Here is a 22,613-nt window from a genome sequence, read left to right as displayed (position 1 = left end):
TATGAAGCAAACAATGCGAACAGCAAGCGTGATTCGATCGTTGTTCATTTTACTTCACAGTAAGCTGGGCTGAAGTTGTTTCGAATGAGATTAAATCCTACCACTGGCTCAAAAAACAAGTGTCAGTTTTCCTTTGTGGTGTAATCATCAGAAAAATAACACACAGTTACACTGTTACGTTGCATGACGCAGCCCATGCTTGCTTCGCACTAGGTAATACCCGCGGGTGCCTTGAAGTACCCCCACAGTCACATCACCTGCGTAAGCGACGGCGCCACAAGACATCTCAAAACAAATTTAAATTTTATGGGCATTCATGCAAAAGTTGTGAATCAGTAATATGGCTGTTCCCTGTGACCGAACATGGGTAGAATTCCTGTGACGGCGTCGCAGCCAAGACATCGGCATGTGAAACGGTCGCAAAACTGCAAGGCAAGCTCAAGAACATACAGCTGATTTACCCACCTGCGAGTGAGGTTGAGTGCTGCTGTGATGAAAAAAAGAAAGGAGTGGGAACTCGTGACCTGGGCTCAAGGCATTCGAGCGTGGTATGTTTGGCAGTGAAGACCAGGCGCGACTTGCTCTAAACACGTTTTGTCTCTTCCCAGAATGGCAACCACCTAATCCTAAATAATGAAGGGTTTTTAAACTTTGGTTTATCAAATCTGGTGCGAAAATGAACACTCATGTGTTACCTAAACCAAGACTCTTGGCGTCTTCTATCCGGAAGCATAGATCGTCGATGCATTTCATGAAGGCCATGAACACCCTAAAACACGCATTGAATGAATGCATTCGTTAAAATTCAAAACTGTTATTCCGTTGTGTGCAATCAGATGTTACAAAGGAATACCGCCACTGGGTGTGCTACACGTTGACGAGGAATATCGGCCGCTGTACTGAAGTCGTGAACTACGCGAGTACATTTTGTTCGAACAGTTCCCTTTCTTAAAGAAAATATTTTCCGTCGACCACAAATATTTCACCATTGAGCAAGATTTAGAAGTGAAACAGGCTTATTACTGTATTGCCTTTTCAGAAGGAATGCTCATGTTTGTATTGCGGACCCCTCTTTTGAAACACAATATTTGAACAATCATAACTTTGTTTCAATATAAATTCGAAGTTCGAAGAACAACTTGGGTGACTTTGGAAGAGATTGAAGGAGATGTTTTTATCGACGTTTTTCAATAATGTACCATTTTTTAAATCCGGATCTGTTGAGTAAAAAAGTTACTTAAGAAAACTGTAGAAGAATAAAACTGTACAGGCTAGTCCGGATGTCTTGAGTAAGAAAATTACTAAAGCAGACTGTAAAAGAATAAAACTGAACAGGCTCGTTATCCACCTAAAGGCCTATATCTGCTCTAAATCTCAACAAGCTGGAATTAACAGGGAAGTACGAACAGAGCATCAAAGGTGAGTACGTTAAAAAACATGTAGCGTTTCCGGGAATCGCAAATCCAGAAAGTGTCGTGAGCTAGTTCCACTCTCTGTTCCGTAAAAAAGATATTGCTGTATTATACTAGCAGGACCTTAAGGGTTGTCATGAATTTATTTTAAAAAAAGACGCTTTGTTGAATAGTCATCGTCATGATTTGTTGCGGATGGATGGATGGATGGATGTTGTGAGCGTCCCGTTTGGAACGGGACGGTGGGTTGCGCCACCAAGCTCTTGCTATTATACTGCCTAATGATCTACCTAGATTAAACAAGAAAAAATGAAAAACACTGCCAACTGCCACAACCAAATTTTCTGGTCCCCTATAGCGAACTTTGCTTGTGTACGTCTCCGTGTTTCTTTCGTTTCCCTACTTTTCTTCCACCAATCCTCCAATCGCCCCTTACTAATCCCTGTTGCGGACATGTTTACTTTTGCACTGCTCTCGCTGAACCCAAGGGATTCAAGGAGGCCAGTGGTACCTAAATCGACCGCTGCTCAGACGACCGGCCGGGCCACCCGACCCCTCGACGCCGAGTTCAACACGAAAGCCTACCAACTCACGAAGTCTTTCTTTCTAATGCACTATATGCGCCTTACCCAATGTGGCAACAGTGGAGTGCTACATGCCTACCGTCTTCCTCGTGGAGATAGTTTTGGGTAAATACAGCGAAAAGCTGCAGTGTTTGCGTTATCGTGGTACAATATAAATATAAACGGCAGCTGATGACGCCCTCTAGCTGCACTTTCGTGAAAAACGGGTGGTTGACTGTAACGGTGTGAGCTCTTTTGGATTTCCAGACGACAACAAAGCATCCTTGCACTGCCCATGTTTTCAGCACCAGCGTTTATTGATAACATCATTGAATGGCAGCGAAGTAAGCAGTCAATGCAAAAGTTTTGTTAAAGGACGGATGGCTCTGTGGCCTATGTTGCGGTGCGCAAAAACGAGGCGAAAAACTTATTTAATTACCGGGATCATTACGCGTGCAACAAAGCTTTTAATGTCGTAGAGTAGCCGCTTAATGTTATAAAGAGCAAAACTACACGAACAGAAAAAAAAATGGGCTTTGGTTTTGTTTAGTTACATAGTTCAAACACAAGATACATAAACATTGCAAAGCCGCAAAAGTGCCGCTGAGATGGGGCTAAAGATATCGGCAGCCGCGGCATTAAAGAGCATTGGCAATGGACTATTATAACTAACGTACCCACAATAGCCTTCAGCGTTCTCAACGTGCTCCTTCGAAGAATTCGTCCAATGTGTGTTAGTCAGCGAAGGACTAACACACGGTGATTAGCACCCTTTAGGTGAGCGTGTTTGTTGCATTTCGTAGTGGTAAGTACGTGTCGCAGTGATTGAGGCCGGGGCAGTCGCACTCTCCCAGGTGCTCGGCCGCTTTCTTGGGACAACGGAACGTCGGGGCAAAGTGCCGATCGAACCCAGCCAGGTCGTTGCAAAGCTCTTTCGCATCCAAATCCCCGCACTCTGCGAAGCAGACCAGCTGATAGAAAAGCTTCTTGAGACTGGAGTTCTTATTTAGCGCCTTCGTTGCGGACTGCGCTTTCTTGCGGCCGTCACCAGGGCCGGTGGTGTTCTCGCCCAGATGTCGGGCCTTGAGAAACCAGGCCAGCTGCGCCGACCAGCGGAATCGAACGATCGCTCTGGCGAGACGTGGGGTGACGTGTTGGCCGAGCACGGAGGACGCCGAACGCGCGAAGCACTCGACAATGTACTCGCGCGCCCAAGACGGGAAGTACTTAGTGGCGTCGGACTCGAAGATGGCGCGCAGAATGAGGGCCCCCAGGGTCGCGTAGCGCAGGTCTGCGTGAACAACACGAGAAACGATGCATAAATTCAGGTTTTGCTTACGTTACGTTACAGTGTATAAAAGGGCACACACGTCAACGTCTGGCTTTATTCTGTCACACGTCTTAGGTGTCGTACTGTGTAAGGAGTGAAAGGTTGGATTTCCGTAATATTGGAGATTAGCTAGTCAAAAGTAGCGTTGATTCACGCGTGGTTTACTTGATCGGCGTGTGACATTGTTCGAGCGCGAGGTGTGAGCTGTGTGCCCTGGACGCATTTATTATACAGCTGTAGGAAGGACAGCGGCGGTGCAGTTTACACCTAAAATTTCCCAAGGATGGAGTAACGAAGCGGCATGCCTAGCGTATCTTCCTAGCGTGCGAGTCACGAGACCGGCCTCTTTGAAGAAGGTAAAATAAATGTGTCGAACGCTTTGCGGCGTCTCCGTGGGACGCGCAATTATGAAGGCGACGAGACAAAGAAAAGGCTAAGGAATTATTGTATCTAAGAAGTGATGCTTGATCACCTGGTATGAAGCATACGCATAGGCACATTGTGGAAAATATCCGAGGATGCCTAAGCACTTATAACTTGTGAATACGAAAGCATTAATGTGCGGCCCATATCGAAGCCCGCTGAACGCAGTTTTGCTCTGTGAATGTTTGCGTTACGCTCGTTTCGCCCACCATGCGTGGGACAGTTGACGACGATGGTGGACTTCACTGCTGCCTCATCTTTCGTTTAGCTGCGTTCATCCGCTCCCTTACATCGTCTGGGGTGTGCTGACGCGGACGGCTACGTTTCGCTACGGCCAAGGCTGCGGCCGCCGGCGATGTAGCTGCTTCAGACTCTATAGCGGTACGCGCTGCCCCATCCAGCAATTAGCAGCAGCCTGCCGTGCCAACGCCCCATGCCACCTAAGTTCTGTGCAACAAAAGACCTAGGAAGCGGCACCGGGCCCAGCACTGCAGGCGTGAGCAGCTAAGCTCAATAGGGGTGAGAGAGAGATACAGACCGCGCGCCACCTTCCCACATCCCTCTCACGCAAGTCTTGGCGCGCTACTGTGGCAGCAGGTGCTCCGTTTCGCCCGCTCTGCTTCGTCGAGGCGCGGTTGTGACGTGGCGTCGCAGCCACTGGGAATTTGGGTGCCGTTTCGCTGCTACAGACGATGCAGGCATTTGGTCAGTTTGATGCGTTCGCTTCAGCAACTTGCCCTGTCATGCTTTTGAGCCGTTGCATGAAATGTGTTATCCGTAACAGCGTTTCTCCAGGAGTACTATGATGAACATAAGTTGCGCCAGCGTGGTTGTACCTGATTGTGTTGATGCGGTTATTGCATTATGCAAAAATAGAGGCGAGGCGTGCAAACAGGACGCAAGAGTAGAGAAGTGGACAACACGAACGCCGACTATCAACTGAAGAGAGCCTCAGCGCCCCTTCGCCTCAGTGCTCCCTTCAGTTGATAGTCGGCGTTCGTGTTGTCCACTTCTCTACTCTTGTGTCCTGTCGGCACCCCTCACCTCTTTTTTTTTGCATAATGAATCCTTACCAACTAGCGCAGATTTCTGTCGTTCTAAGCGGTTATTGCATTTTGACTGCAGTTGGACCAGTGAGCCATTGACACTTTCGACGTCTTCACCTTCGCCGCCTTGTTATTTTAGGGTGTTCGTAAACGTATTAGTGTTTACGGAACGCTGCGTTACCCCTGAGGCGCATGGCAACGACGACGCTAATACTGACCTCTTGCAACGCAGAGGTTACGCAGAGAGCAAGCAAACCTGCAGTGACCGACCGTATTGTATGCAACTGCTGGCGTGAAGTGTTTCTAGATACGTAGTTGTTACAATGTAGTCCCTTTATGCTCTTACATTCACAAGCATATTCGCACATCACAAAAAATGTTTGAATCGCAATGTAGTTGGACAAAGCGTCAGTAAAAGTCGCTATTCCTTAACGAACGGTCTGCAGTCCAGATAAGCAAGAGACGTTTAGACTATTGGTTAATGAAAAAGCAGGAAAAAGATTGATGCGACCATATTTGTTGCATGCATAGGTAGTGGTTGGTACATGGTAGACAAGTTTTAAGCGAAAAGAAACAAATATTAAGAGGATGTACACATAAGTGCCAGAAAGAAACACTTACACAACACACCTAACTAAATCAAGCAGGCTAGGCGACTATTCTTCATCACTCCGTTTCGCTATTGTTCACTGCTCCATCTCGAAGGGGCTGTCAATCAAACATAAACACCATCATGGGGCAACGTGGTAATCTGCTCATGTTTATGGACAAGGTAAAGCTCGTGTTCTTACTTGGGGTGGGTGAATAGTTATATTTGAGACGCAATCGAATACGAATAGAATAGTGGCATAGCAGTTCTTGCCAATAGTAGGCATGAGCTTTTGCAGCGCTTTTGTTACGCAGTCTTTTTTGTTAATGTAGCATTGTTCTTCAAATGGCTAATTGAATTTACATGCAATAGAGTATCGTTTCTTTAGTAAACACGGCCATGACAAGAACACTACAGTGGCATAGCCTTTGCAGATAACTGCCACGGTATGTTTCTTGTACAGTGTTTGTAAATTGAACAAAACCAATTTTCCAGCTATAAAATGCGATGAAAAACTTGTTAGTAGAATGACTTGCACTATTCCTTTACTGTAGGTTTGAACTACCAACGCTGACCCACTCACATGCTGTGAGCTCCTGATCCGCGGGGGTGTCCGCGTAGATCCCAACGTCAGAGAGGTAGGCGGAACTGATGAGAAAGTCGCCATCAGCTCGGTACCCCACGTGGCCGCTCAGCTGATGCCGCCAGTACTCGGCAGGGGCAGGCGTTTCTCCCACCCTGGCTGCCTTGACTGTCGCCAGGTTGGATAGAAACGATTCTCCCAGGGCTGCATCCAGTGGAGCCCCCGGTAGACGGTCATCCGCGGTTTCGTCTGTGCCACGAAATTATTATATTAGGCCGCTGACAGAAGAGGCGTTGCGTAAATGAAGCCGCTTTCCATACTTGTAGCATTTGGGACGGTGCGGGCGAATCGGTTTAAATACCACCGAATCGTTGGTGCACCTGGGATAAGCCAATTCAAACGTGACGTGTGTTAGCACTCGTGTTGCATTTCACACCAGCTGTAGAACCAGTAGAACGTAATGATTACATTAAGTGGATTTTATTCGGTTTATAAATCTACCCCACACATTGTGTGATTTCTGTGAAAACATAGAGGGGAGGACAAGCCATCCACAGAGGCCAGCATGGAAAGAAAAAATTATCATTGGGGTTTTTTGACCAGATTATTTTACGGTCAGGCGTGAACGTAAATAATTTATACATTTAATCACACTTGGTGGCGTTTAATGTCCAAGGCAAGCAGCTGAGCTATAAGAGGCGGCAAAGTGGAGATGTTCCTATGATTCATTCTTCTTTTTATGTGCTGTGTAAGATGGCAAGACTGTGTCCCTATTAGTACCCTCTTAGATTCGCAATACTGACCACAGACTCTTTGCCATGTACCCATCCTTCGGTACACACCATAGGTAGCGAGTCGCGTCTTCTTCAGCTGACGATTATCGACGAAGAGGCCCCAATTAACCATAGGTTCCTTCCGTAACGTGGAGGCTATGTCCTGGAACAAGGCTCTGGCTAGGACCACCTGCTCATGGTGCTGAAATGTCCGTGCAATCCACAGCGGGTAGAGTCGGTCGAAGTGCGACGCCGTGAGATGAAGACACTTCGTCACTGACGTCGCTGATTTTGATTCGACCTCATAGCCCAATGATGGCGCATACTTCATCACCTGCGGCCGACATAAATTATTGTCCCAACGATTTACAAAACATAATTTGAAGAACGCAAATAAACAGTAAGTGCACAGTGAACTCATCAAAGAAAGCTATCTTAGAAATGAAGCTCGAGTGATCTTGTGTCCACTCCTAAGGGTCCCTGGCCTCCCATTCGCACATAATCGTCCTATACAGGCTGGAATTCTTTAAAAAAACGCAATAACAGCCAGTTCATTGCAGTATTTACGTGACTTCAGGACAGTGCTTAATGAGGTTAAATATTGCGTAAGTGAAAGGTGGATGCAGGAAGTTGCTCTGCACTGAAAAGTATTGCTATAAGTAATGTGTCTGAAGATTGCCTTGAAGTGCCTTCAATATACACATACTTTTACAGTAGTAACAACGTGCGGTCCTGAATTTGATTCTTTCGCTCCACGTAGGAACGTGTGTCTAGCTGAAATCCCAGGAAACGACATCGGCGGAGTGTTCACAGTAGCAAATCATATAGCGGACGACGTGCCGTATGAAAATTCTCCGCTAAATCTCACGTTTTCGTGACATAATTATATCCAGAGTGCGTGTGACACGTAAGGTACTTGGGCCACAAAGTTTATTGGTTTGCTGGGAGAAAGAATTTCACGCAATTTTAAGCACTGTGACCTCATGCGCACCATGTGGAGCTAGTAAACTGGATCACTTAAGTGGGGATCTTTACTACAAAGGAAATAAAAGAAATAGAAGCCGCAATTGCACGCGTTTCAGTAAAACATCTCAAGTTTAGATGATATGTGTAAGACACAAAGCACCATAACGGTGATATTAAAAGAGTGGTTAAGACACTTTGCCCTGGTGAAACGTTATGACGTGAGTTGCTTACATAAATGTGGCCATGATATTAACGGACACAATTTGCGGGCGTTCCTCTCTTAGAATCAAGTATGGCTTACCTGTGAAAGTAAAACAATTAGGCTGTAGAGACCAACGGCCGGCAATGGCTGCAGTTTCAATATCTCGATGGCCTTCCGCAGGATTTCCACTCCCCTAACTTCCAACCCGTTCTTTTTCTCTGCGTTCTTTAGCCTCGCTGGAATACCACGCTCTAGGGAGTGCGCCCACGCCACCTCCGCTACGAGATAGTTGAGCTCTTCGGGACTCTTGAGCATCGACCACGAAAGATTGCTTCGTTCAGCAATCAGGCCCTGAACGAGCGTGTCAACTGACACTATGTCCGAGTAGTTGTCTCGAGCTGAGGCCAGCTCGTCGTCGAAGTCGTCCAAAAGGTTGAGAACGGTCGTCCTTGCCTTTCGTTTGTCATGCGAGAACGTCGAATCCAGCGTTTCGCCCACATCCATGCGGAAAGGGTGACCCCGGAAGAACTGTGCCCTGAGGAACGAAGGTAGACCAGTCTTCAGTGTAGTCGTGACAACGAGCTCCAGCAGGGCACCGAACCTGTCCGCGTCTGTCCATTCACGGATGCTGAGTCCAAGCGTCCTCATCAATTCGGTGCTGTTGCCACCCGTGTCATAGCCAGTGGTCATTAGTGAGCAGCTGGCGAAGAACACTGCCATCTGGGTTTCGAGGCTGACACCACCAGTACGGTTGGAGTTTCGGAAGAAAGTGTCGGCTCTGAGCACTAGCTGCCGAGCGACTTGGTGATTAAAGGAGTTAATGTGGAATTCGCGGTAAGGACCTCGGTCAGCGCCTTTCGCTTGCCACCTCCCACACACGTACTCGTGGAAGTCGGAGCACGGGTCAGCGCTGGAGTTCAGTGCCACCATTAGGTACCTGCGCATCAGCGGACAGTTTGTGAAGCTTCCCGAAAAGTAAGCAATAATATGGCAACCGAGGCCGATAATATAACGGGTACCCACGCACGCCATGTTATGACTCTATGAATGGCCCTGCACCACTCATTGCTTTAGAACTATAAAAAAATGTTGAGTGATCTCTTGTCCCTCCTGCAGGAGCAGTTTCACGAGACAAGACTGGACTTCCAACTTAAGTTTACTGCGAAACAAATTCTGTGGGTCAACGCCACGCATGCGTAAAGGCCAAGCCCTAAGATACAAGCGAATAAAAAAGTACCCCTAGCCACAAACCCCCTCGACACGTGCTTGTCTTAGAATCTTTAGAGGTAGATTGAAACATTTAAGTTGCTTATCGGCGAGCTGGATTGTAGTTTAACTCAGACATAATTGTAGGCCCAATTTACTGACGTAGAAAGCTTCGCATATATCTATTTCCAGTCTACCGTGCTGTCTCCCCAATGCCGGAACACTCACAAGGTCTGGGCTGAGCGGAACTAGAAATGCGAGGGCTAGTTCCCTCATCTGCCAGCTGGAACTGAAAAGTGAGATATGGGAATTTTTTCACACCAGAAAGCTGGGCGCACAATCATGTGTGAGTGAAACTTTGGACCATCTCACCGATAAGGAGCTTCAATATGACATGTTGAACTAGATAAGAGTTGACCTATGCGCTTATTTTTTTCTTAGTGCTCGCGTCTCTACCTGCTCTAACCATCACCTGCTTATTTAGGTTTCGTTTTATGCGAGCTCATTGTACTTCGTGCTCAAATTTCTAGATGCTACTGCATAAAAGCATAAATATTCCAAATAAGTTGTACAGTTTCGTGGGCCGAAACCACGATATGCTTATGATGCACACTGTAGTTGGTGATTCCGGATCAATTTCGATCACCTCGGTTTCTCTAAGATGCAGTGAATGCAGGGGCACACATGCGATGTCGCGTTTCGACCCCAGCGAAACAGGGCCACCATGGCCGCGATTTGTTTGGGCGGTCTCGTGCTTAGCAACGCAGCACCATAGCTGTTGAGCAACCACGGAGGGTGTCCACGAAAATTTGACTTGGTTAAGGGCTCTTATCTAACGAAATTTTCGTGTTCCTATAGGTGATGGAAGGTTGTTCAAGAAGGAAATTATTAAGAGATGCGTTCGACTTGCTTGAGTGGAAAGCATTAGGAGTGAAATTCTACAGGGAAGAAGGAAAATGCACCTAAGCAATGTGCGGTGGGCTTAAATCACTGTCTTGTTCCGTCATTATGATGGCTTGCAAGAAATGTTTGAAAGCCTTGACCGAGAAAGTGAAGGAGTAGATTGAGAGATTAAAACGCAGAAGACAAAGATGATGACCAATAGCGTAGCGAGGGAATGGGAATTCGTGATTGGCGATGAGCCTGCGGAATATGCGCAACAGTATATTTATCTCGGCCGTTTTGGTAGAAATGCCACAGAACAAGACGACAAATAAGTGTAGAAGATAGGGCAGGCGTGCCTCCTGTCACATAATCTTATTTGTATTTCTTTTAACGCGACAGCGCTAAGAGTCCCACGTGTCGCTGAAAATGCGACGCCGGCGTCGGTGTCGGCGTCCGCGGCCAAGAATGTAATTCCGAACAGAGCAAGCCCTCCGTGTGGCGCATAGGCCTTATTGAACTAACCGAATTTCTCCAAGTGAAATGTCTCACAAAATTTGAAAAGAGCGACTTACACATAAGCTACCGACGTCATATTGCCTTGGATATTAATTTGAATACACGAGAAAACATAATTCTTTCACGCGGGGACTCCAACACAAACCCCTTTTCCAGCTTCCGTTTGCTGTAAGTCTTAGTAGAAGCGGCGCGGCCGACTCGGTTCCTTGCAACACCATAAAAAAAGAGAACCAGAAAGCTCGCCTTTGTGCATAGCATTCACCGCCAGCGTTTCCGGGAAAACATTACAGTCATATAAGCTGCAGTTATCGGGAAGCGTGTGAAGCTGTCTGTAGTCTGAATGTTATCGCGTTCCACTCTTGAAGGCGAACTTTAAGCGTGCTCCCAAATTTCGTACCATTTCATTCAAGATTAACCTTACCCAACTAGGCCAACAAGAAGTCCTACCTACCTAGGCAAATTACTGACAAGAGAGTCTGATCATGAGAAGGGAATATACAGAAGAATAAAAAATGAGTTGGTGCCCATAAGGTAGGCATTAACAACTGAAAACCTGTAGCTTATCGCTGTCCTTGAAAATAAAAGTCGCCCCTTTAGCATACGCTAAATAGAGTGAATTTTATTTTCGCTTTCACCCTGTTTAGCATACGCTCAAGAGATTGAAGGCGAAAAGCTGCGCGCTCAAGAGACATGCATTAAGTTACTTGACATTCTCATTCGAATGCATTTTTACTTCTTATTACTTGTTTTCTCCCACCATAGGTCGTGGGCTCGAGAGACTTGATTCACGCTACCTTAATTAACAGTGCCTTAATTCGGTCCCGAGCAATTAACAGCGTAGGTTGTGGGTCTGGCTCCTACCAAAGGTCGTGTGTTGCAGTGCCGTAATAGACTCTATATTATTTAACTGCGCCGCAATTAACTTCGCCTTACAACCAAAGGTTAAGTTATGGGGTTTTACGTGCCAGAACCACTTTCTGATTATGAGGCACGCCGTAGTGGAGGATTCCGGAAATTTCGACCACCTGGGGTTCTTTAACGTGCACCTAAATCTAAATACACGGGTGCTTTCGCATTTCGCCTCCATCGAAATGCGGCCGCCGTGGCCGGGATTCGATCCCGCGACCTCGTGCTCAGCAGCCCAACACTATAGCCACTGAGCAACCACGGCGGGTCAACCAAAGGGCGTGGGTTTGATTGATTTGATTGGAGGTCGTGCGTTCGAGTGCCTGAGTTAACTCTATCTTATTTTGCCTTTTTAGAGCGCAGCTCTTTGGCGTCCGTTCCTGGGTTTCGCGTCGTCGTCGGCGTTGGCCTCGTAACCAGCTCCGCCCCCCTTCGCTGGAGTGGGAGACGAAGGACACGAGCCGCGAATGGCGGAGACCAATGAGAGCGGCCCCTTCAGTGACGTGCGCGCGCGATGCTGGTGTCATGCGGACCCTCCTTACGGCTCGATGCGCACTCGTGTCTGGTCTCAGCCGATCCGCTCGTTTCGTACTATCGTCTGCTCGCGCCACAGCTCTCGCCCGCGCCTGTTTGGTTCTGTTGGGTCGGTCTCGTTCGCGCTTGTTTTGGTTGTTATTTCGACAACAAACGGTTACAAATATCCCTCGAGGCCAGCGCACCTTCCACAACTTAATGCGGTGAGTGTAAGACTCGTATCTCCGCGAATCCCATTCATGCAAGTGCGACGACTGATGCACGGCGGAGGCCAATATGGCATTAAGGGCCCAGTTGTGAACGTCTTTGTGAACGTCTTTGAGAATCAAGCATTGGTGTACCAAGTCGAACATATATCAGTCTATTTCTCCGACCACAAAGCTTCCTTCATGACTGTCAAGAACTGTTAGTGGAGTCTTTGTTAAAGGAATACGTGTGAAAAATAAAAAAAAATTCTGTGATAGCGCATACATGTGTTGCTCGATTTCTTTGCCTCAATCTATCGAAAAGGTGAAACAGCTTATTTGCTGCGCTCAAATCTCGCATTAGGAAGTAACGTAATCGTCGGTAATTTTTTTTATGACATGATGAGTGACATCGGAGCCAGCTGTGGAAGGAGACGACGCACGCGCCAGCAGTGGCACGAGCGCGTGGCTGTGCGAGGCGAGATCACGTGACTTTCTGTACCGCACGCAGCGTTTTCCACGCCATCGGGGGTGTGGGGGCTTTCGCCGTAAAAGTGCGCAGTCACTGCATTCCACCGACACTAACATATGGTACAGAAACTTGGAGGTTAGAAAAGACGCTCCAGAAGAAGTTGACGGCCGCGCAATGAGCATTGAGCATGAATATTGTTACTCGTAACGTTGAAAGACAGTACGATAGCGGTGTTGATTAAATAGCAATGGGGAGGGGTAGCCATTATTCAAGCTGACATTAAAAAGAGAAAACTCGAGTTGCGCAAGTCATTTATTACGTAGGGCGGAGGACCAGTAGGCTATTAGACTTACGGAAAGGGTGCCGGGGGAACGTACATATAGGTATGGTAGGGGACGGTAGGTAACTAGGCAACTAATTACAGCCGTTTTCGCGCAGCTCACCTATATAGGCTGATAATTATGATGAGGAAGGGTCGCAATAGCTTTATTATAATTATTGCTGGTTCCGAATCAGTCCCAAACTTTTACTGGAAAACGTGCTCTGAGCGGAATTTCGGCCACTACTGAACCCGAACCAGAACCGTTATTCTGGAAACGCTCCCGAGTTCGTACTTTGTCTGAGCCGAGAAAAAAAAAACAGCGGTTATAGTTTGAGCACGAAACGATTGAAGTGTGTAGGGCGGCTAAAATACCTGAGAGATTCGCAATTCCTCCAGAAAATTCTTCAGTCGGCAAAGGCCCCTAAGAAATTATTACGGCACACAAGTTGTATGTGGGAAGGGGGACGGACTGTCTGTGTATGCCGATAAACAAAGGCCACATCGGACGCTTCCAAGTAGTATTTTTCTCCCTTCAACTGACGAAATTCGCTCATGTGGAAGGGTTGGTAGCAGCGGAAAGTGTTTACGTTTTGCCAAGCGAAGTGGTTTGCGAACCAAGCACTTCAATGTTGCGAACTGGTTCATAAAAAGTTACATTTTTGATGTTCCCGCTTCGTAGCTGAAGCAAATTGAAACTGGAGCGCGTCGAACCCAAACTGAAAGGGTATTTATTCTTGGTTCTAAACCGGACTTTTATTGTGTTTGTAGTTTTCGAGACTACTGCAGTGAAAAGAAAGTTCCCGCATCCCACTCGGCGGAGTGAATGAACAGAGTAACGACAGGCTGCATTTGTCTCTGAATGGGTGTCCTTTTGAAGCTAAGTGTGTTCTAGGAAAACACGTACGTACAACTACCCTACGCTAGCCTAGGTACTCACGTACGTAGAGTAGCATACGTACGAGGTGATGTTATAGCATCCCGCAGAATGATTACTGCAGGCGGCAGCGAGATCGGGATCAGCCACAAGGGAAGCAGCAGAACGGCCACTGCGGCTCATCATGTACATGCTGATTAACACCAGGATGATTATTGTGGCCAGCAGCAGGACGATGACGATGCCGCACAGCTTGCTGATGGGGGCATTGCAGGGGTTGCCGTACCTCCGACATGCTGAAAACAAAAGACAGGTCACGGCCCCGTAATAGTGAATGCAGTTTAAGCCATTACACCAACAAAAGATTCTTCGAGAACTGTGATTGTGTTAGAGATCGCAGAGGAATGTTCAATATAATATTGATTTTAGACGGAATATTACAATAGTCTGATTGCATAGAGCATGCTCAATAGAATGCTTCTGCCAGGAAAGAGAAGTCAAACGCAACATGTTGCCATAATGCACCTCGTTCGCGTATATTGCAGGAGCTAACAGGAGGGGTTGCCATTTTGAATCAGTAATATACAAATTATGCCAGGCCACAAGTTGTTACTATAAGAAATTTTTCAATCAAGAAAGAATTAAGCGTGCACACTAATGGCACCGGGATGACTTAGAAAAAATAGTGCAGTGTTTATTGTTAATTAGGGCAGGTATTCCGACGACCTAGGGGTACATCGACGCTCGTTTAGAAATGCTCTTGCACACTCTCGATACATCACGTGACTGGACTAACAGGGCCCCGGTAGCCGAGAGTCCTCTTCTAGGGGTTCGGAGTCAGGTACGTAAAAGGTGCGGTTTTTAGCACGCTTCGGAGCCCTCCCGTGCGCATGCTAAAGCCAGCGTGGCAAAAAGAAATAAAAAAGAAACGAAAATACAACTCTCCTTAAACCTGCGTTTACGACGTGCAAGCAACCTTTGGGACGCTAGCAAAGTACACCCCAAATTCGATGCGCCATAGCTGGCTATGAGCGAGTTATATAACACATGGATCGCCCGGTAAGTTCCGCGTGTTCGGTAAAGCGAATTATTCACTTTATCTCGGTTAGCTCTCCTTGGTCTTGACTGCATTGGTCTATTCATAACATATTCAAGCTACCCTATTACCTCAAGTACGTTCGACGAGGAGTACCCCAATTTTATTACAACAGAACATACGTGGCCGTGAGGTACCGCTTATTTCCTTGCTTGCGTTGTTCCGATTTTGTCGAGTCTTTCACTTAAACAACCAATTAAAAAATGATCACCGAATTCAACATTGTTTATTAGATTTCGCGGCCGGAAATAGCGGTATATACTCCTAAATTGCAGACAGGATCTGAAAATTACGTTAGGACACGCAGGCGCGGTTCTCTGAAACAATTTTGGAAGATAGTCTCTACTGCTCAGAAAAGACCACGCACTTTGCTACCGAAGTCTCCAATAAAAAAGTGCAGAGAAGCAATGCATGCGGTATGCGGGGAAGGCACGAGAGCAAAAGAAAATCGAAAGTGGAATATTCTGGGCCTATTTGATACCACTATGTCTCCGGGTGAATCTGCAGCCACACTGTTTTACCGAAATGAGGCCTTCCAGATTAGAGCTTAACGCTAGAACGCATGCAACATTGCGCTATTCAGGCTAGTGTACGACATGAAAGGAGCTCATATGTGGTGACAGTGGTAGGAAGATGTGTTTGGTTTAGATTTCGCTGGACTCCAGGAGTTACAAATTGTGAAGATATCAATACTTTCGAGGCACATAAAAAAAACAAAAAAAACTCTGGTGTTCTGAGGGTCAAAACCACGATATAATTATCAGGCACGACGTAGCAGGAGGCAAGCAAGCACCAGCTGCGGTTCTTAGACGCGGGGCCATATCTGAGTAAACGAGCGCATTTAGGTTGCGCCCCACTTGATTAGCAATTTTCACGGTAGGGATCGAACATGCGACATCGATGACATCGATCTACGCAGTATAATCAAGATATTTCGCTAAGTGTTGACAAAGCACATAAATAAATATCGAAATACAGGTGTGCTGAGAAGTGGAAGTATAGTGCATACTTTGACTCCACACAGAAGCAGTCTTTCGACTAAGTGAGCTGCTTTGCACAAACATCGATCAAGTTCCTTTACAAACAACAGACGCGTTTATCTGTCGGCGCGTATCATGACCGCTATCTTTTCCGTGCTAGCCTATACAACTCCGTGGCCTTAACTGAAGCGGACGATAATCAGCAACAAAGGCCACAGCGCAAAGGTGAATCTGGCCACGGATAATTAGGCACATGCACACCAGTGACGATACTAGAGTAGTTTGGCAACGCTGAGTGTGAATCGAGGGTGGTACGTGTAGACTCTATAGTTGGCACAGATCTCTCACAAGCTTTCAGGTTCATGCTGACTTTCCTAATTCAAAACATTACCACCAAATATTTACGGCATGTAAGTTCTGCGGAAGTCCACAACGAGGAGGTAGTTTCCTGATAAAAAAAGCTTTGTTTGCACTTTACAGTCTACAAGAATCCACAAAAGAAAACCCATACAAATTTAGGTTATTTCGTGAGACCAATCGAATTAGTTCAATCACTAGCCAGCGATCAGCTTGCCTTTTTGGTAGCTTAGGTGCATGAGCAACCAGCCCGGAAACACATTGGCTCCGTGTTCAACCCCCGCACCAGGACAAAATTTTCAACTGAGAAGCCTTCTTCATAAAAAATGGGTCTAGGTTTCAATTGCAGCTTCATGCAATATTAAGCCCAATGACAATGTTTGTCTGTCACATAAAGCACAATGGTCGAAATATGGAGCAAAGTTCACTCTGTCAATTTAAAGCATTGATGTCCCGCCATATAGTTTATGTACAGTCCCCGCACTGCAGCCCGTTGCTAAACAGCGAACATTCAACATTGCATTCGAAGAAATTCTCAACGTTTCAAAAATCACAACCCGTTTCTTCTGGCAATATTTCTGTTATGTGGCACAGTATGTCATACGGTACACGGAGCAGAGCTTGCAACGCTTAAATTATTGGGTTTTACGTGCGAAAACCATTTTCTGATTATGACGCATGCCACAGTAGTAGACTCAGAATATTTCGACCACCTCGGGTTCTTCAACGTGCACCTAAATTTAAGTACACGAGTGTTTTCGCATTTCGCCCCCATCTAAATGCGGCCGCCGTGGCCGGGATTGAAACCCGCGACGTCGTACTCAGCAGCCTAACACCATAGCCGCTGAGAAACCAACGCGGGTACAGAGCAGAGCTTGCTCTTAAATATAGGCTATAATGCACCTTCCTGGAAATTGAAAAAAAAAATACGGAAATACATCTAACGTACTATGAGCCACACTTTTGGGTAGACGTGCTCCTAGCTACATTATTGGGCAGAAAACCAAGTTAACGTGCAGCTTCAGCCTTGTCTCACCTAATAAATGTATAAACTTACACTTCTGTGTTTCTGTCGGTTCATCGAGGTGTTGCCCAGGGCGCGGACGGGCTGAAGGTTCCGTGTCTCGTGTGCTCCAGTCCATGGTAGTCTCCTCACCCGTGGTAGCATGTATCCTACAAACCGAATCGCGCTCAGAAGATCGAAGCATGTTTCGACTGAGTGCCTCACGTTCGATTGAATAAGATAGGATCGGATATTCTTCTTCAATGGCGCGTACCCACTGCGGGGGATTCGCCAAGATTTCCATTGGTATTAGAAAGATGTTGGTGTTACACAAACTGGTAAAAGTGTCATGTGAAAACGGATAAAAATAATGTATGAAGAACTTAAGAGAATTTTCTTGAAACAAACATGAAGTCCTCCATGGCAGAGCAGACATAAGTGTGGTAGTTTCGAAAAGAGGAAGCTTTTAGAGAAAGGATATATAAAATGGAAAAGTGTAAACGAAGCTGCGTGCACGTCGGTTCTAAAATGTTTTTCCTTAAAACCGAAAAACAGTGGTAGAATAAGAAAATATGATCTATGGTGTCATCTACTGCAGAGAATGGGCACACAGGCGAGGGTGCCAGACCAGCCCTGATAAGATCATCATCATCATCATCATCATCATCATCATCATCATTATCAGCCTGGTTACGCCCACTGCAGGGCAAATGGCTCTCCCATATTTCTCCAACAACCCCGGTCAAGTACTAATTGTGGCCATGCCGTCCCTGCAAATTTCTTAATCTCATCCGCCCACCTAACTTTCTGCCGCCCCTGCTACGCTTCCCTTCCCTTGGAATCCAGTCCGTAACCCTTAATGACCATCGGTTATCTTCCCTCCTCATTACATGTCCTGCCCATGATCATTTCTTTTTCTTGATTTCAACTAAGATGTCATTAACTCGCGTTTGTTCCCTCACCCAATCTGCTCTTTTCTTATCCCTTAACGTTACACCTATCATTCTTCTTTCCATGGCTCGTTTTGCCGTCCTCAGTTTGAGTAGAACCCTTTTCGCAAGCCTCCAGGTTTCTGCCCTGTAGGTGAGTACTGATAAGATATCAATTTAATAATTGCGTTCGACAGCGTAACCGGCTAAAAATTACTTGTTTTTCTAGCGTTAAAGTAATTTTTGCGCTAAAGGAATAGGAGGTGTCTATATTCTAAAGAATTTGCTATCGCTAGATTGAAACAGTCTAGAGCAATTGCATTTCTACTGAATCCAGTAGTAGTTATGTAAGGGCATGCCGGAAGTAATGATAGTACAGGGCCATTGAGGGCCGCTCTGGCAAGACTCTCAGCCATTTGGTTCATGTATAATCCCCTATGACCAGGCGCCCAAAGTAATCTAGTTAATGTGGGCAGGCACTAGGAAATGAAGTGTTCGTAAAAGGTTCGTACCACTCTTTGTTGTGAGCGATGTGCATAAAGATAAAGAATCCGTTATTGCGACTACTGTCGATATTGATGAAACTATTTTACGTAAGAATAACACTACAGCTAGATATTCAGTCAGAAATACGCATAAGTAATACGGAATCCTAATTGAGAATGACCAGTCTAGAGCAGTAGCGAAAATGCCAATTTCAGATGTTTGCCCACACTGTGAGGCGTCTGTTGCAATGACCGTAACTATACCTAAACTCACAAAATAATCTTATAGTAGTACAATAAAACATTATGAGAGATAAATTTTGCATTGTTTGGGTAGATGTCATTGCAGATGATATTTACACTCTCTCGCACATCACAAAAAGGCGGCACCTCCCATATACGTACATTTAAGGGGTTCATCAATGTTTCTACAAAGAGCACCTCTGGTCAGTGGCGTAGCCAGAAATTTCGTTCGGGGGGGGGCTACGCCACTGGCCCCATGTGTGTGAGTATATATATATATATATATATATATATATATATATATATATATATATATATATATATATATATATATACATATAGACAAGATTTATACATACAAGATTTATATTATATATATATATATATATATACATATATATATATAATATCTATGTATGTATATACACATGGGGCCAGTGGCGTAGCCAGAAATTTTGTTCGAGGAAGCTGTAGCTTGGATGCTCCTATTTAAATACATGTAGAAGGGGAATTCGGTTTTCCCTGCAACCACTTCACCAAATTTGAGGAGGTTTGTTGCATTTAAAACAAACAGTTTAAATCGAGTGACAACTGGTTTCGAATTTTTCATTTAGGTGGTCAATTATTTATTAAATACTGGCCAAATCGAAAATTTTCAGAAAACGAAACAATCAAGTTTAATACTCCGTGACTCAACAATGAAATACGATATCACAATTCTGTGAATTGCATCTAATAGTACATCTACAGCGGAGAAAATGGATATGTCACACATGAATCTCAAAAAAATTTAGTATTGTGGAAATACGGCTTGTGCAGAACCCTTGTACACAACGTAACCAATTCACGTAAGATACAAATTGACATAGCAAACTTGTCCGCTTTGACTGTTATAATAGATGCAGTTCACAGAACCACAATGTCTGTTCTTATAATAATAATAATATTTGGGGTTTTACGTGCCAAAACTACTTTCTGATTATGAGGCACGCCGTAGTGGAGGACTCCGGAAATTTTGACCACCTGGGGTTCTTTAACGTGCACCTAAATCTAAGTACACGGGTGTTTTCGCATTTCGCCCCCATCGAAATGCGGCCGCCGTGGCCGGGATTCGATCCCGCGACCTCGTGCTCAGCAGCCCAACACCATAGCCACTGAGCAACCACGGCGGGTTTGTCTGTTCTTCATGCATAGCTATTAGTTTGTAAACGTAGTGCTTCTATTTTTTTTTTCAAACTTTCGAATTTTTCAAAATATTTTAAACAAAATTCAGGCCCTAAATCGAAGTTGTGTTTCCAACAGAACTAGGATTTAACTCCCTTTCTCAAATGCAACGAATTTCAATAAAAGCGATTAGCAGGATTATCTGAGAAAAGCGTTTCTGCGTTTTACATGTATTTGAATAGGCCGCGTCGGATTGGGCCCGAGCTAAAGCTTCCTCCTAAACAATTTGTCAAGGGGTCAAATCCATGAATAATAACTGCATTGTCATTGCCAAAGATTCTGCAAACGAATTCTTGAACGTTACGCATAGTCAAAACAATAAAATATGTATTTTTTCATAAAAGAATATACTCGTATGTGCCAAAAATTTTGCCCAAGATAACTGATATCAATGCTTCCATATTTTTGGCTATTTAGGTAAAGAAAATATCACACGAACTTTAGAACTATATCAGTTCGAAACCAGGAAAGCAGTGCATGCCACTGATATGAAAAATTAAAAGGCAATGAACTGAACAAGTTGAGGACAAATATGTTAATGAAACTGTCGTTCAAGAACCGTGCTTACATTCTTGTGTATATGCAATGGCCAGTCAAAAATCTCAATGACGCTGTAATTTGTTTTAATGTATTACGCAGAAGCAGCTGTAACCGGTCGTGTATCGTGAGTAATTGCACCGAAATCATAGTCGCAACACAGGGCACGTATAAAAACCAGGAATTCTGCAAGATATACGAGGGCAAGCCAAATGAATGTGAGCCAAAAACGGGGTACTTTATTTAAATGTAGTCTTCATGAGAATTTAGACATTTGTCCCATTGACTAACGAGTCGCGTGATTCCCGTCTTATAAAACTCCTTGGGTTGCTGCTTCAAAAAGTCTGTATCTGGTTCCCTTGAGCTGTTTTTTTCGGTTGCCCCAAAATGTAGAAGTCGCAAGGTGACAGGTCTGAGCTGTATGGCGGATGCTGCAGCGTTTCCGACTTGAAGTTTGCCAGTTTTGTATTAACCACATAAGCGACGTGGGGACAGGCATTGTCGTGGAACAAGATTACCCCATTCATCAATTTTCCACGTTGTTCGTTCTTGATTGCGACACACTGCCGTTCTGGCGTTTCACAATATCTGAAACAATTAATAGCCTTTCAAGATTTAGCAAATTCTATCAGTAATGGACCCTGACGACCGAAAGAAAAGTCAACAACACCTTTCCAGCGGAAATGATGGCCTTTGCGTTCTTTGGGCGTGATAAATTCGAATGTTTCTACTGTAAGCTTTGCCGTCGTGCTTACGGCTCGTAGTAGTGGCACCAAGGTTCGTCCCCGATCACAATTGCAAACAAGAAGTCGTCATCCTCATTGTGATACCAGATCAGATGAGTCAAGGCAGCGCGAAACTACTTCGTCTTCTCGCGATGGATCAAAATCTTGGGGATCCATTGCACACCAAAGAGCCGATAACGGAGAAGCTCATGAATTATGGCGTGAACCGAACCGTGACTGATGTTCAGATGGTCTGCCAGTTCATCAGTGCTTATACTCCGCTCTTGTTTCATCAGATCATGAACCTTTGAAATTGATAGGGGGGTGATTGCACGATGGTTTTGGCCCGGTCTTGGAATGTCTTTACAATGTCCTTTAAACCGTTTGCTCCAACGCTTCACAGTGGTCAATGAAATGCCGTGTTCAACGTAAACGGCAGCCATACGGCGAATTATTTCTGTTTTGGAAACACCTTTAGCTGTCAAAAACTTGGCGACACCGAGCTGTACAACTTTTGAAGTGTCCATTATGTGACGCAACCATATTCAACCCAGTGTATGAGAGCATTAAAGAACATTTATCTTCACACCTGCGTGTCACTTTTGTAAATGAGACATGCCGTTTTCCTACGCGCATGCCTCGCAGATAATGAACCGAACCATTATTGCGCGGTTAGGGTAGGCTCACTTTCATTTGACTCGCCCTCGTACATTAAAAATGTAAAGATACAATGGGATATACAAATGCGAAAATACGGCTTGATAAAGGACAAAAAAGTGTCACTGGAAACAAAGTTCACTGCATGTGTACACAAAACCTCGCAACAAGATATTTAAGTATACGTAAAGGTCTGCAATAAGTCTATGTATGTAAGAAAAAGTAACTGTATGTAATGCGTCAAACAAGGCAAATAAACATGTTGCACAATCATAGGTTCACAGAATCCTAGATTCCGTCCCCATTCCATCCACTCCCCCCCATGTATTGCGCGCCACGGAAGGCGGCGCGCTTGCTCCCCGCTTTTCTCCTTTGCGCACACAAGACTGAGCCACCATCGTCGGCTCACCCATTCCACCTCCCCTCCTACGCTTTCACTCGCACATACAGTATGCAGCGCGTGGTCACGATGTTATCACCCTTGGACTTTATACGAAACATCAGGGCGATGGCAGGAATGCGCCTGGCATATATAATTGCTTTCGCAATAATACAATAAACGTATCCGGCAACTGAAGCGTCCCATTGCC

The 22,613-nt window shown here is 45.3% G+C and overlaps 1 protein-coding gene across 2 annotated transcripts in view; it reads right to left on the bottom strand.

Annotated features, from left to right (window-relative positions):
• Positions 1-2,319: 2,319 nt before the first annotated feature.
• LOC135911849 (uncharacterized) overlaps positions 2,320-22,613 on the bottom strand; it is a 42,221-nt gene continuing 21,927 nt past the window's right edge. Inside the window, exons 2-7 of one of the 2 annotated variants that reach the window (XM_070528195.1) lie at positions 17,278-17,393; positions 13,873-14,083; positions 7,987-8,824; positions 6,789-7,053; positions 5,947-6,195; positions 2,320-3,266 (exon numbers count right to left, since the gene is read on the bottom strand). In XM_070528195.1, coding sequence (XP_070384296.1) covers positions 2,749-3,266; positions 5,947-6,195; positions 6,789-7,053; positions 7,987-8,824; positions 13,873-14,083; positions 17,278-17,362 — 2,166 coding nt within the window. In that variant the 5' untranslated portion in view covers positions 17,363-17,393 and the 3' untranslated portion in view covers positions 2,320-2,748. Of the gene's footprint in view, positions 3,267-5,946; positions 6,196-6,788; positions 7,054-7,986; positions 8,825-13,872; positions 14,084-17,277; positions 17,488-22,613 lie in introns of those variants that run through there. The other variant, XM_065444185.1, reaches the window with a different exon arrangement.

The sequence above is a fragment of the Dermacentor albipictus genome, chromosome 10 (assembly GCF_038994185.2).
Source record: "Dermacentor albipictus isolate Rhodes 1998 colony chromosome 10, USDA_Dalb.pri_finalv2, whole genome shotgun sequence".
In the NCBI taxonomy this organism is placed as follows: Eukaryota; Metazoa; Arthropoda; class Arachnida; order Ixodida; family Ixodidae; genus Dermacentor; species Dermacentor albipictus.
The sequence above is the reverse complement of the archived record's forward strand: the minus strand, read 5'-3'. Positions and strand labels throughout refer to the sequence as shown.